We start from the raw sequence: 16565 nt of genomic DNA on the forward strand, positions 1-16565 counted from the left end.
GTGATTTTTCTAGGCAAAACTTACCTCCAACTGTAGGAGATAACCTGGATTCCTGCCTGAGCTGATCAGAGCTGAAGTCAAAGTTTTGGCTTTCCTCATTATGGTTTCCATCTTCAATCCCATCAACAATTCTGTTGAGAAAAATAAGAGTGATGGAGCAGTTTCATAATCATCACATTCATAATGATGTTGTCAAAATTACTCCTAAAGGGCACATTTTTAAGCAATGGTAAATTTTGCACAACATTGAGTTTAGAGAAAAGCAAAGCTATTATACTGATGTACCTTCTTGTGAGTCACTAAAGATTAAACCTACTGTTAGAGGAAGGAATGTGAGACCAAATAGAATTAAATTGAAGTTTCAAAATTTTCATGACTTCTGCAGTATATTCTGGGTCCTAACAAAACCTGTATTGAATACAGTTTGCTTTTCATATCTAAAGTAATCTGTTGCCATTATTTTTCACAAACTAAAGATGCTTCACTATGCTCTTGGGAAGTTTAAACCTCTGTGCACATAACAATCAACCTCTTATATTAAGCTTACTTACGCAGAGCCCAAGCCTGAACGTAATATATTTATGAAAGCATCTCTGTAAACCACAGTCAAAAGTGTTGTTGCCATGCAAATAGCTATTCCCAAATTCGGTTAAAACTAACTAGCTCAGGCAGAGAAGTCTTGTTTGCAAACTGGGTATAGGATGTGTAGACGAGCCTGCAATGTCCCAGTTATATTAGGTACTGGATCTAACTACTAGAAAAGGCATTTTTGACAGTTATTTCTACTCATGCATTGCAGTTGACCTCCAATTTGCAGTGTTGAGAAATCCAAAGGAAAAAAACTGAAGCATTTTATACAATAAGTGCTGCATACTAAGAATAGAAAACTGGTAGTGGATGGAGGAATCAATACACATTATTAAAAATATATAATTAGGAATACTTTTTGTTCTTATTTATCATAAATTGTGCTATAAAGGGAACAGTTTTAAAGTCAATGGAAGTGACTCAGAAAATTGCCAACTGACAGACATGGAGCATCAATTTCTTGTTTTGTCCAGGCACAAGATTCAGAATTTGTCTTACAGTAGGCAGATGAGTTAAACACTAATCTGGAAGGGCTAAAGAAGTCAGTTCTTGGCCTCTTAGTCAATAGTGATAACTTTTGATGATGGAAATTAAACTTTCCATCTAATTAGGATATTATCAAGCAAACCTCTTGACTGGAAATATTTGGAGAAACAAAACCCAGACAATACAGAGATATCTGAAACATATTTGGCTTGAAAGACCCACATAACTTAGCGCTCTGTGCATGTACCATATATTGTCCTTCTTGGCTCTTCATGTGGGTTTAGGGCTCTGTGTCATGCCTGAGTGTTCATGATGCTGGTTGGATGTTACTAGATTTCACTGTAACCTTATCCAGTCTTTGGGAGGAAATAAGACTCAAATGTGGTGCTTGAGCTGCTCTGGCCTATACTGTTATCTGCAGCTGAAAACCTGAATGATTACTTTGTTTGAAATTTGCTATAGAACCTATTTAATGTCATCTGGCCTCAGTGCTTCAAAAAGTAAATTTTAAACACCGATATCCCTTTTGTAGAGATTTCTAATTATATAAAATGCTAACATTTTGACTGCCTTTAAAGCACACAGTAAAACCTACTCAGACGTGACTTAGAATTTATAGATGCTGTATTATTTAAAGTGTTTAAAGATTCAGACTAAGAAGAAACCAGAGTAGCAAAAATAGCTAGTTCTGGACAGCTAAAAGAAAGACAGATGTGGGAAACATGTAATGGGCAAGATACTTATTCATATACAAGGAACTGGCTGTGGAGTGATGAAATCTAGTGAGTTGAAAACATGAGGGGACAAAAGTAATTGGTAAGTCTCACCCCTTTCTGAATAAGCTATTGTACAGCCCTGAATTTTCCCCTGAAGACAGACGCCTCCACTTGTAGAAGCCAAAATGTCAGAAAAGATTAACATGTGACCTCTTCTATCCAGTTCACCAGGGCTAGAGTGCACTCATCCATGTGGGTCTGAGGAGATTCAAATGCATAAATGCCTCCTCCTAGGACTGCCTTTATTATCACTTACACTTTGTTCCTTTTGATGCTCTTCTTCATAGGTAGTACCCAAAAGTGATTGGGGAGACTGTGATTGTATCTTAAAAGTTATGATGCTGGCTTCAATTCTTTGCACCAAGAAGTATTCAGATAATGCACCCTGTCTCTGTGCTCTGTTGCCTTAACTGTGGTGTACAAGGAAAGAACCTGAAGCACCAGTGAAGAGTTCTGGTTGCTTATTCCAGGGAACATCCACAGTGAAACAAATTTGTTAAGCAAAGTATGTTCTCCTGACAAAGTGTTGTTGTACACCTCACAACTGTACTGACTGGGCATTTCAACTAGAGTCTTGCTTTCCCCTTACACTGCTGTCCAACAGCAAAACAAAAGCAAGGATCTTAATTAAGGTCTTATTTTCTCTTTAATACTTAATAAGAAATATTTAAGGGTCTTTTAAAAGTGGTTTAAATTGTCAATTTAAATGTTCTAATAATATAAACTCGTTCTGGAACATAATATGGAAAGTGTTTTGGCTGGAAAACAAAGTCTTAAAAACACATATGTCTTGGCCCAATTTTCCAGTCTAGTAATCGGATTATTCTGCAGTTATGAAATTATGAATGGAAATAGGATATAAGAATATATCTAAAAATACTTGTTTCACATTCACTTTTGCAGCCCTGGGTGCCAATGTCTGGCAGCATATGTTCAGAATAATAATGAGCAAGAATATGTTTCAGTAGAAAATACGAAAGGTAGCTTTTCACAGTATTACCACTTGTTATGGAAATGATAAATGACCTTTACTCATCGCTGACCTGAACCAAATTCATATGAGATCTACAAAAGAAATGAGAAAATATCCACTGTGCATTTCAGTTTTACTGGTGCAGAAGCTGGTTTTCCACACATTATCTTCCCAAAGATTTGTCATTATCTAGACAAAACTAAAATTGGTTTGTATCCTTGTTCTTGAACATGTAAAATACTTCAAATTATAGAAACCAAAACTTGAAGTGGAAGGTCAACTGCTGCAGCTCCTCATATGTGAAGAAGTTATTGTGCTTTCTATAAAGAACTGATCCCCAAACACTTGGTTAATAATTAATTATTACATTGCAGCAATTTAGAAATAAGGTACATAAATCATCTTAAAACATACAAGTAAAAAATCAAAATGTTAAAAATTAGACACTAATAATACTGTAATAATACTATTACATGACTTCTTTATGTTAAAAGTCACAACAGATTTTCTCAACTTCATGTTTACTCTCTACATAACTTGCTTTATCTTGTTTCTTTTCTGTAATGTAAAAAAACCCTCTAAATATTTTCTAACATTGCTAGGCAATAGTTTTCTATTATAGTCCTCTACTCCAGTAATGTTTGTATTTGCACTGCTATGCTGTATTATAATCTACTTTCTTTCTAAAATGCTGTCTCTCTGATGGACTTGGAATGTTTCATAGTGCTATTGTGGCAATGCATATTATTATAGATGGACAAAATGATACCATAAAATCAGACTATTCATTTTTGTAATCGCTCAATACTTTCCCTTTTTACTGGCAGAAATATTTTATTTTGCAATAAAGTCCTAAAGTCATAACATTCTGTGTACTGTGTAATAGTTCCTACAATAAGAGGACTTTTCCTTCTGTGTGGGGTGAACAAAAGTATCAACTATTAAAGAAAAAGAAATATTTTATACTGTTATAATCATGATAGTTTTATTAGGATTTACATGATAGAGAAGAAAATAACAATTTATGACTATTACCTTGGACTCAGGTCAGGTGGACCACTGGTGGTCAGTGCTGAAAGGTGTAACTTAAGGTTTTTCTCCTTCCTTCTGGAGTAGTAATGGAGCTCCATTTCATGCTTGGTTCTTGAGGGGTTTGAACTGCAAGCATGGATGGGTGAATGAAAGGGCACCGTGCTTGAGGTCAACGGCTTCAAGTTTCTTCCTAGGTGGCTTTTATTGCTTCCAGCCTTCTTCTGCTGAGAACAATTTGTGCTTCTTGTATGGACTGGTGAAAGGGTGCTACTCTCTTCTTCTCCCTCCTCATCCTCGTCTTCATCTTCTACAATTGAAGGGAGTCTCTTCTTTATATTTCCGTTTCCCTTGAGCTCTGTCTAAAATAGCAGATAATACATACTAGTGTAAAATTCAGAGCCTGACGTTGCAGAAACACACTTTCTTCTGCTGTTCATCGTAGAATAAATCCAGATCTAGCACAGCTTTCATTTCTCATTAGATATAGCTCTTTTGGAACTTTTCCATAGCTTCCCTCCCCAACTATGGTTATACGCACATATGTGAGAAAAATACAAGCAAATTAAGGTCACTAGTGACATAGCCAGTGAACTCACTCCAATATGTTTTGTTACCAAAAGAGATTATATGACTAGTTTTTACAAGCCATATGCCAGATGTACACTTGAGTAGACAACTCTTGCTTTACTGAGGCATTATTTGTTTTGAATGTTATGCTCTCAGACTCCTGGTGGACCAAGGGAAAGAACTGAGGCTGGTAATTCATATAACTACACATTTTCATGTAGAATCATTTATAATCTATAAATAGCATTAACACCAGTTCAACTCAAGCCCAAATGTCCTCTGTATCCTTCTTAGTTTTTGTAATTGAAACCACTGTTGGGATAGTAGGTGGATTTTTCAGTTTATAAAAAGTCCCATTAATGCACCAGTGGTGTGACAGTGTCATCTTCAGACCTGAGCATTGAGAAGTAGAGCTACATCTGTTTGTTTGGTTTTTTTTGTTTTTTTTTTTTTTTTTTTAAGGCAATTTAGAAGCAACATAGACCTTGGTTCTGTAGTTTATGTACTCATTAAAGCATGTTGTAAGAAAACAATATAGTTTGTTTCTCTTTTATGGTAACAAAATACACCGGTCATGAGTCCTGAGATATGCCAACATGGAGTTCACATCAGGATCAGGCCATAAATCAAAAATATTTCCATTTATTGACATGGTACAACTTACTGTATTTATTGGAAGTAGGTGAATGGACTAAGGCAGAATCAGGTTCCAGATCAAATTAGCAAATTCCACACATCTCAGTGAAGAGTACAGCCAAATGCAACTTCATGGCTTCAGAAAAGGTTGCTATTCAGTTTTTCAGGCTACTTCTCTTAATCAAGCTTGATTAAGGCACTGTTAACTTTAGATAGAAACCCCCAGATGAACTTGTATAGTCAAATTTCACACATTCAGGCCAAGTAAGATTGAGTGCAAATGCAGATTTGGGGAGTTTATCCAAATGTTCTCAGCCCCTATTAGTATCTGTTTAAACATTTTGCAGCATGGGTTTAATTTTGCTGTGTTCCACAGCACACTTCCATTGAGTGAATTCTCTTCTCTTATACATTGACAGATTTAGTGAACTAAGTCCTTTCCATCTGAGATGTATGAAAGGGTAATAATTTAAAACAGTGGCAAAAGACCTGTCCATATAAAATATAACAGCCTTATTGTCAACCATAATAGTAATCTGAAGGCTGTTACAATGGTTAAATTGTACAGGACCTGACACTGATGCAGCCTATACTCTACAGAGAATGAGCACTACCCATATTCAAAACTTTGATTTAGGTAGCCATGTATTTAAAATGCAGGTGCCATATTAGGATAACCAAATCCAGCACCTGGAAGAAAAGACCATAAGCTGATACTCATAAAATGGACAGTGGCAGAACCATCTTCAGGATGCTATTTAAAGTATCATTCTGAAACCACAGAAGTCAGTTGGGGTTTTTCCAGCTTTGCTCTGGCTGTAACTGTGTGCATGTGTCAAAGTCAAGCTTGGCATATTTAAAATGTGACTAACATACCTGAGATAATGTAGACTTGTTTGATAATTTTGATATTACCTGAGAAAAACAAAACAAAAAAGGAGTAAATATGTGAATCTTCACAGAAGTGGCTTCCAAGAGCATACAAACATCTAAAACCGAAACATTTATGTTGATACAAGAAAAGAATCTCATGATAAAACATCTGTATTAAACTAAATGGTGACAGAACACTTGAACTAAGGACACGCCTTGGAAATAGATGCTGTGAGAAAAAGAAACAAAAAGTTTTGTTTTTATTAAAAAGATAGTTCCTGCAAAAATAACATTTTACTTAAAAAAAAAAAAAAAAAGTTGGGACAATTCTTTGAACCTGTGAATGAATGTGGATGGGTGAATGTATGCCTGGCGGGTTTCAGTGCTGGTTTGATGAAAACCCATGCAGGAGCAGTGCTTTGATTTGGACCTATCTCTTTGTACCCTTAGCTCCTGTGACAGCCTAGTCCTTACAGATGATCTAACTAACTGTAGCATCTCTGGAATTTTCAAAGGCAGTAATAGGACTGAAGCAAGTAGACCCAATATAATCCCAAAGGAGTTACATGGATAACAGCTGTTCAAGACCATGATATCTTTCCTTCTTTGATTAAACAGAAAGCAATAGAAAAGGAAGAAATAAAAATCACGCAAGTTTAATATGTAACTACTTCTAATAAAAGACATGGAAACTCCTGAGTGATATCTGTTAGGACCATTCTGTTGTTTATTTGAATGTCCACACCTTGACCACAGCCAAGTCTCTTGACAGCCTACATGCTGTGTTAACAGGAAAATTTTAGTCTGACAGGTAGAATTTTCAGAAGTGATTTTCAGCTTTCCTAAACCCATACATCAAGATAAAAAGTGCTTAACACCCATCAATTTTAAATTGGTAGCATTGGTTTATTTTTATTAAAACTCAAGAAGAAGTAAAGCCTTTCTGGAAGCCATTAAGATTTCAAGTTTGTTTGATAAAAGTTTTCATAATTCCTATATACATAAACTTTAGGCACAGATTTGGGAAAACAAAACAAAACAAAAAAAGTGTTGGTTTGGGATTTTTGTTTTGATTTGTTTGTTTCCTTCTTCACAAGTCTTTCAGGTTAGCCTGTAAACTATTTTGTAGTTGCTCATAGAAGTGAAGGTACTAGTAGTGGTATAAAATACAAATACACAATATTTAAGTTTGTGTAAGCAGAAATCCTACTCCAAAACAACCAAGCCAGTCACAGGTGTATCAATAAATTTAGCAATAACACTCTAATAACTGCTAAACAGAACAACTGCAATAATTAGGCTATGTAAATAAAACTACTGCTGTGTTCTTCATGCATAAGATAAAATAGTAGATAATATTAGCAGAGGATGAGATCTGAGATACTGAAATATCCTGGCTTGCACTATAATCTATGCCAATTGAAGAGACACCATCTCCTTCAAGATTCAGGAGAACAGGAAACTGGAAATGTACTAAAATAGTTAAGTACTAATGGCCCACTTTGCACATATGTTTAACGAGATTAATTTACAAGAGTGCCCAGAATTTTGGGGCATCAATTTGCTTGGCTTCTAGTCACAGGTGCAGTATGAATGTTAAATAGCAGCCTTAATTAAAACTCCAGGGTAATCTCAAATATTAGCAACTTCACAAAAAAGATCTTAGAAAGTATGGATTTGCCCATGGAAGGCTTTAGAAGTGACTTGTCATTTGTAGTTTGTAATGTGGGTGAAGATTTCTCACGGTTTTTGTTTTGTTTTGTTTTTCCTGAGCACATGTGTTAATCCTGATTGTACATCTTGAAAATAGAGACAAAGAGAACATTATATGTGTGTCTCCTAGATGTTCTGGTTGCATTTCCCACAGCCCTGCTGGGGTCTTTCAGCATCATGACCAGTTGGCAGCACTGTCCCTGGTCTGCAGGACCTCTCTGCTGCCCATCAACACAGCATCCAAGCCACCCACCCATTCATCCTTCTCCACTCAGCATTACCCTTGCTAGTCACTGCAGCAGTGACAAACTGGCTGCGGAGGAAATGGGGTTACTGGCAGCACTTTGTAGCCTTATGACCTTACCAAGAAAAAGATGAAGGGATTTTTGAAGGCAGGTTGCTTTTTGCAAGGAAGGGATGGAGTGTTCACAGCTGGAAGGGTAGCAGGGATGGAGGAAAGGTATGAACAGGGAGCATGTGACATGAGAAAGTACTCATCAGACTTCTTCCATTTCCCCAAACTGACCCCTTTAATCCACTGGGGACAATTTCAGTCTGGATAAACTGACAATTTTAGATAAACTCTGGACCTAGAAACTATGTTTTCTATAGCTCAGAACCCACAGTAAATAGTGTTGTAATTGCTTCTATATGAATACACTGCAGCCATATTTTTTGCTTGTAACTTTGCTTGTAACTACATCTTGCATACATAAAACAGGGGCCTGGACTTTGTGGTTTGGTACTTGAAAGCTAGTAAAAGAAACTATAATTATTCTGTGACCAGAGAGAATTCTCAAGAGTTTTGCTTTTGAACCTCCTCCAGCAACTCCACTCTCTGTCTCTCTCTCTCTCTGCAAAAATACCGTTCTCGAAAAGGAAAGATGAACAAGAACATTGACAACGCCAGCCAAAGGGCAGTAAATTTGAAGACCTCACCATGCGCATAGCTTTAGCTCTGTCAAAATGTAGTATCAAGGTAAATAATTATGAGATGCTCTCCTAGCTTCTGATCTACCAAAATCTTTTATTCAGAGCAACACAGTGGTGTAGCTTCTATAAAATGGTTTGGTTTCTTACGCAAAAAGAAAGAAGATACAAAATAGCTCACATGCTGGTCTTTTAAAAAGAAGTACAACTCTTAAAGAATAAGGGCTGCTGAAAGAAAAACAAGTTTTTCCCCTGCTATGCATTAGGAAAAGAACCAGAAAGACTGATGTTAGTATGAGTTATGTGAAATACTGTCAAAGAGTCTAATTCAATTTTAATTTCAGCCCTGGTGTCTCTTTATGTCTTGTGAAACCAGCTATTAAATTTAGTTTCACAAGACAAAACAATAATAGATACCAAAAGCAGATTCATATTGAATTCTTCTATGGACGTAATCTCAAATCTATAATCTTGTAATGGCTTAATATGTTAATATATAGATGTTAAAAATTCAGTAATATTTATCATCGCTTATTACAAGAACAAAAAGAACATTCCCCTATCTGAAAACACTGGTGGTTTGCTGTCAAGAACCAGCGATCTGAAGATTTTTCCAGGATCAAGAGAGAGAAGTCTAACAGAAGAATCTGTACCAGGAATTGTGGCCAAACCAGATAATTAGCTGTACAATAATTCAAGATTAATTCCAAAGATAAAACCCTAAAAAGAGAAATATAGAGATACAACTAAACTTGAAATAAATACATTAAATGTCCAGGTAAGTAAATTGGCATTTTGCAGCTCCAGAGAATGTTTTTATTGGCCTAATTCCTGTTGCCTTCACAGGAAATAAGAACAAAATTAGAAACATATTTTTACTGATTTGCTTTTAAGTCTTGAGTCCTAAACTATGTGAATAATTCTTTGTATCTGAAGTCAAAAGAATAAAATACAGTTTCAGGAAAGGATTTGAAATCAAACTAGAATATTAATGTTCTTAGTCAATATTTGGAAACAGGAAAAACCCATTTAGGAGTGTTGGCAGTGTGGGGGAAATAAGCAACACATGCCATATATTTCTATTCTTTGCAAATTTATTGTATGGTAATGGAAAAGATACAAGTACATAACAAGGGATTATTGTACCACTGAAAACTTAATGCTTCACATGTGTTCAGGCCTCAGTTTTCCATAATCAGAAATTTTTCAATGAAATATCACAAATCCTTTAAATCACAAAGGACTCAGTCACAAAGAGTTTATCCCGTTAGATATAATTGTTTTATATCTACATCTACTGAGCAATTTACCTTTTTTTTTTCTTTTTCTTCCCCCCCCCCCCTATTTTCTCAGGTTTATTCTTATTTCTTCTGCTTGCTTAACAAACAGATAAAGAAAATTTATTTTGTGGAAGCAGATGTTTTCAGCATTCTCTGATCCCACTTACAGTATAGAGTATATTTCATTAGCAGCAAAAGTTGAACAGCAGATGTATCACCAGTATTTTATTCTAGGTGACCAATAACTGTGAATTGACATGAGCTCTGCAATCTTCTGTTAAGTCATTATCCTATATCATGCCTATCTTTTGAATAAATTATTGTAGCTTGTGAATTTAGGACAAATGTTCAGTAATTAGCTGGCTGTGGCTAGCTTTGGATGGTTTTTTTTTGAAAACAAACACTTTATTGAATTTAAATTTCTTACATGAGCTTTTATATTTAGTATTAAAAGTTTACTTTTTATATATTTCTTTAAAACCTGGGTGTTAATTGCACTGCACTAATTAGCAAACATTTTTCAATTATATTTTGATTGTTTTGTTTACAATACAGGATCTATTGCAATTTCTGTTAAAAAGGTGCCACAGAAACAAAACCAAACCTCTCTGTCACTTGTTCCAAATCAAGGATTGAATAAATGGTGAATGTGAATGTTAGAATTTGTCATTTTTACTTCTATATTCTTACCTACCTCTCCCCTACCCCAAAAAAAGAGAAGAAATTAGGGTCACAGGCTGCTCTCAACATACATTTTTCATAGCAAACATGTGCCAATAAGAATTAAAAAAAAAAAAAAAAAAAAAAAAAAAAAAAAAAAAAAAAAAAAAAAAAAAAGGAAGAGACTGTCAATAATGTCAAAAGACAAAAGGAAGAATCGTTAAAATAGACAATAGACCTGGTACTGACTTTACATTGGTCTTGCAGGTTGCATTTTTGGAAAAGCTTGCAGATTACTACTGATAAAATAGTGGAGAAAATTTTTTCATATTCCTATAGTTTGTTTACAGTCATGAAAAGATTTACTTAATATTAATAGAAATTACAATGAATGCTAATAGCTTTCAGGGCAATAAAACTTATCTTAACTTCATACAACTCTAAGATTTCAGAGAGTCATAAATATTTGCAGGACAGGCCCTGTGGATTGATATCCAATTACACTTCTCAACTGGAGGCTATAGATACTGTGGAAGAGTTGCTTTTAAGCATGTATTATTAGCTTTATCTTTAAATGAAACTCCACACTACTTCTTATGTAAATATGTTTATGTAACTTCAGAGAGGCTATTAAAAAGAGAAGAGGAAGGCAATGAATTGGATCTTGAAAAATATTCTCCCATTGAGTTTTATTACCTTCCAGTTGCCTCCTTTCAAGCATCCCCAATGTTGCCCAGCTGTTTTGCTAGCACTCAGAGGCCGAATCAATGGGATGAGTGTTAATAAGAAGTGATTCAGTGAGGACAGGAACATGTCTATGGAAAATCTGTAAGAAAGTCAAGCTTTATCTGGCTTTCAGGGTAAACCTTACAAAGAAGAAAGCAGGGACAAGCATAACCTGTTTCCTTATTTTAAAATCTATTGGGTTTTTTTTCACTCAGAAACATTGCTTCTAAATAACGAATATTTTGCTTTTTGGGTGACAACTTGATCAGTAGGTTAATCTCTAGTCAATTCTCCCAGAAGGAAGAAAAGTGCAAATTGAGCACACATTTGGCCCCTAGACATATTCAGAGCTAAAACTTTGGGGAAGATGGCAAACATACAGTAACTGTGAAAATGATTCACATAATTTCACCTCAGGGCAAGAAGCCAAGTCCTGACATGTGAGGATGTCAGCAGAAGTCTAAGTATATAACATTATTAAGTAAGAGAGCCATCATAATTTCCTCCCCCTGAGATGCAATTTGTGTTTTCTATATACGTATAATACAGAAAAGCTGAGTGCATAGCTTTTTGGAGCTCTTGGAAACTTTGTTACTCAAGAAGTTCTGCATGGGTTAGAAACTAAGACAGCGTGGACTCAGTAAGTGAAAAAAATTGCTTCAGTTTTCAAAGTACTGTGATATAAAACCAAACAGTGTCAGAGAAATCCAGTAACAATCTTGCTGAAAGGAATGAACATAGTGTGATTATCAGTGGTGCCTGTCCCTGAACATTTACTATATATGTAGTATATATATATGCATGTACTGTATGTACATATTTACTACTACAGTCATGTTATTATTTATCACAACACTGAAAAAGTGATCTATATGCCTTAGGTAGGAACTGCATTTTCAGCAGAACTCTAGTTACACTTATGTAGGAAGATTCTGTAGCTCTGGTTTTACCGAGTGAAGTTATAGATTATTAAAAATAAAATTATGCTGATATATTTGGTTTTATATCAGTAAAATCTTAGACTGAATTTGTACATAAATTATTTTTGTTTTTCATTTTTATATGCTTTCATATCTTTGAGCAGAAGGGTGGGTCTAGATGATCTTCAGAGGTCCCTTCCAAACTCAGCTATTCTACTATTCTATGATGTTTAAAAAAGTTGTACTAAAATGTTACCAGCTCAATAAAATTGAGAACACATACTTGTATTCATGTAGAATGCCAACTTGATACACAAATTCAATGATTATAGGCACTTTGCTTAAAGACTACATAATATTTAATTTCACACATTTCAGTACATATCCTGAGGTTATGATGACTCTGCAAGTGATATAGTAACTTTACCATATAAGATAGTCTGACATGCTCATTACATCTCAAGGTAGTCTGTGCCTCCAGAACCATTGTTCTTATAGAAGAAATTGTGGTAAGTATTATAATTTCCTTCATAAATTAGTCTTTACGCAGAATAATAAAAGATAGGTTACTGTAAGAATGCTTCTAAATTTAAGGCCACTATCTGATCATTACTTTATCAATGCAAAATAAAATCCACCCTCTAATTCATATTTTAAGATTAAGATATATTAAGATTAATTTCATTTTCCATTTTTTTTCCACTGTAGAACCAAAAAAATAATAATATTGTAAAAATTACATTAGCATATTTCCTAAGACACAGTGAAGAACATTGGAAAAAGTTATTATCTAGCATCCCTGTGTAATTAAAACAGAAATATGTTAGATTCCAAGGCAATACTCTCTGAAAGCCAGAAGCTTTTCCTGGCTAAAAATCTGACACAGTGTTTTATACCCTCCTCATACCACAGTCTAAAAACATCAATAAGCTGCTTTGCTAGCCTGGATTTTTTTTACAACATGTAACCCTCTGGTTAAGCTTTATAATCTGATGCAGAATGCAATAATCCCAGGAACTGAAATGAATGAGAATGGAGAGTGTTCAAAAGAACTCAAAGGCTAAAATTAGAAGCAAAATTTTGTCACTTATTTAAATATTTTAATTCTAGTTACAATGAAAGTTGTTTGCATTTGTCAAGAAATTGCTAAGGTCCAACTGTGAAAATCCTAATTATATACATGTATTATATTGTCTTGTTATAAATAGCGTGTGACTAGTAATCGTAATTCCTGTTTCCTACCCCATTCACAAAAGTTAGAGAGTGATCACAGGGGTAGGAATTCTGGGATGGGTCACATGTATGTAACATATTTCCAGACAAAACTGAATGGGTTATTTTCCTCCCTTTTGGCGTCTTTCACATTTCATGGGATTCATCCTTACAGCCAATTGTCTATTTGTTTTAGGTGTAAAATGGAAAACACTTGTGAAAACACAAGAATTAATGAAAAAAGCAATTAATGTATAAGATCAATAAAAGTTGTGGTGGGATGAATATTCTAACTGGAAAATGACACAAATCAGAAGAATAAACTATAAGAGAGACAAAACCAGACAGTATAGGGGGCTGTGTGGTGTTATTTTGAAAAATATTAGAATGACTGAAGGCTACAGAAATGAAACAGGAGCATACCAGCAAAAAAAAAAAAAAAAAAAAAAAAAAAAAAAAAATATCTTCAGGTAAAGATACTAGGAAAGAAAATGAAAAGACCACCAAGCTTGTAAGAGAAAAGGCATACCAGTCCATCCTCTTTGAATTACATGTTTCCTTATTGCGTTATTTCTCAGTGGTGTACTGTATTGAAGGATATATTAGAAACATGATAGTGAGATGACTATCTTGAGGGTTACTGAGTGAACTGATGGCTCAGAGGCACCACGCATCATGCTCACCAATGACTGCAAGTAAACAAGCTTTATGAGTTAGCAGACAACAGAAAGGAGTGAAACCTGGCTCACACTATAGCTCCAGGTCAGCACCGCTCCCGTGCTGAGTGAAGCAGGTAATTGCCAGGTTGAGGGAGCGAAGGAAGGACTGACTGTAACACTGCATGGGGAGGAGGATATTGCAGCAGAATCAACTGTCTGAAACTAGCATCCACCTTTAAATAGCCAAAGATCCACCAAAATATGCTTGATGTCATGAATACAGGTAGGAGACTCTGAAATATCTTGTGGAGAGCTAGATGACCAATGCTTATTGCCAAACTACTTCTCATTCATTTAAAATCAGAAATTAAGTGTAAAACCGGTGAACGAACTGCTCTGTATTTTGCCAATGGTCACACGCTTCTACAGCTGTGCAGTCCTGTTACTTGTTCCATAGAAATATAGATGTTGAGCTGTGTAAGTGATGTTGTATGAGTGCTGCTTTGTTCAGCAATAGAGTAATTAATTTTGAGAAGTTGGCTAGGGGAAGAGAGAGGGAAGAAGGAAATAAAAAATTCCAGCTGGTCCCAGATGCATGAACAAAAATCTGAGTAGCTTGTAAAATGCAAAAGAGCACGGAGCAATATTTCACAGCAGCACTGATTGCAGAGTAGTCCACGTACAGAGGCAGGTAAGAGACCTACTCCTGTGAATGCATCAGGAGTCATGTCTCAAAGTGAATTATATGTACACAGTTTTAAAATTATTTTACTTTTTGATAGTATGAGGAACACTTTCATTCCTGTTCTATAATTGCTGAGAAGATGAGATTTCTGCAGACCATCTCATATTAGAAGAGTATAAAGAAGCAATGGAAATATGGTGGCTGACTGGCAGAAAGCAGTGGACGCGCAGCCATCAGTCACTTCGGGTCTCTAATAGATCAACGGGAATTTGTTCTGTGTTGCTGCCAAGTGCACATGGACTAAATAGAAAGATAATAAACAGGAATCTAAGGTGTGGGGTTGTTTTTTTGTTGTTGTTGTTGGTTTTTTTTCTTTTTTCAGAATAATCATGCAGATAAATTGTTAGACTTATGTTACTTTAGGTGATTTATTCACTTCTATATTCCACCTCCACCTGTTGTAATAATTCTTGTATAGAAACACAAAAATTGCCATCAACTGGTCTCCTGTTTTGCAGAATTTATACCTACTGTGCCACAGACAATAAACACCCGTGAGTTACAGCTGCAGTAATACTACATGATCTTCTACCAGATGACCTGTTGACAAGGGTGGGTGCTTAACTTTGTGTAAGCTTGTTTAAAAATGACAAGATTTCCTCAAAGTTATCCAATCCCACTTGAAGTGACATAGTAAAGCTTTTTAACTTTTCTAATGTAAGCCACTTTTTTCTACACAGCTGCTGGGTAATGTGGCATTCTTTATTAAAAAGTTAGTTGGAATTATTTGGGAAATCTTCTATGTAAATTATTTACTATGGAAAATATTTTGCAACCTCCGATTGTCCTACAGTGTACAGGATGAGCTATGATCTAGGCTGGGGTAGAGGAATTATGACTAAGTGTAGCAGTGTAGTAAGAGCTGGTTTGGAAATTAATTTTTTCACTGCATAGGTTTTATTATAAAAACATAGGTAAAACCCAAGACAGCATTTTTTTTTGGCTCTGAAAGTTAAACACATCAATAAGCAATTATGTGACTGAAGTTTCTATCACGTTTTCTTATCTTACAACACTTTCTAAAATTAAAAGCAGCTATTTAAAAAAAATTCTTATTTTTTCCTTAATATTTATAGAATTGCAAATAGGATGAGTTTGATTTATTTAATGCAAAATACTATTTATTAAGCAGACAATAAAGACTGATTAAAAAAATCAGAAATGTCATGCTATTTCCATTGCTGATTCATAGTAGATGATCATATATATAACAGATAGAATTCCTTCTGAGTTATTACTATATTGGAAAGCAGCATTCATAAATTCAACAGACCTATATTAGAATATATAGAAAAAGCATAACTAAAGAGGCAAGAATGAATATATGTCAAATATGTAATCTACTAGCTGAAACACTGACAGTGGCTAGGCAGACTTTCAGCAGAATTTTGTGCTGCATTCAAAAATTCCTGTAGGGACTTCTTTTCTGCCTACAGAAGAAATACCACCAGTTGTCGCAAAGAAAGATTAAAGTATAGAAATAAACCAATTAAAAAGAAATAAGGTGGAATTAATTATGGCCTTAAAATACTTTTTTAATGCTTAGCTGGAATGAACCAGGACACTCAGCATATTTTAGATTAGAATTTGTAGACATTTCTCTTCCCAAACTGTGCTCTCTGTTTTATGCTCCAGAGCTTAGAGCATTTTTCACCTTTAAGAACAACTGGTTTGGCCAGTTCTCAGGTTTCCCAGTAGAAAATAAGGAGCATCCCTTGTAATTTATTTGGTATTGCTAATAGCAACCTGATCTTTATTATATTAACACCCCCCCCCCCTTCAATCATTA

At 35.0% G+C, this 16565-nt stretch overlaps 1 protein-coding gene across 1 annotated transcript in view; it reads right to left on the reverse strand.

The window, feature by feature from the left end:
• KCNH8 (potassium voltage-gated channel subfamily H member 8) overlaps positions 1 to 16565 on the reverse strand; it is a 133368-nt gene that overhangs the window by 15443 nt on the left and 101360 nt on the right. The window contains exons 11-13 of the mRNA XM_026842982.1: positions 5935 to 5973; positions 3859 to 4214; positions 25 to 131 (exon numbers count right to left, since the gene is read on the reverse strand). Coding sequence (XP_026698783.1) covers positions 25 to 131; positions 3859 to 4214; positions 5935 to 5973 — 502 coding nt within the window. The remainder of the gene's footprint in view (positions 1 to 24; positions 132 to 3858; positions 4215 to 5934; positions 5974 to 16565) is intronic.

This window comes from Athene cunicularia (assembly GCF_003259725.1).
Source record: "Athene cunicularia isolate RWA chromosome 2 unlocalized genomic scaffold, athCun1 chr2_part1, whole genome shotgun sequence".
NCBI classification, from domain to species: Eukaryota; Metazoa; Chordata; class Aves; order Strigiformes; family Strigidae; genus Athene; species Athene cunicularia.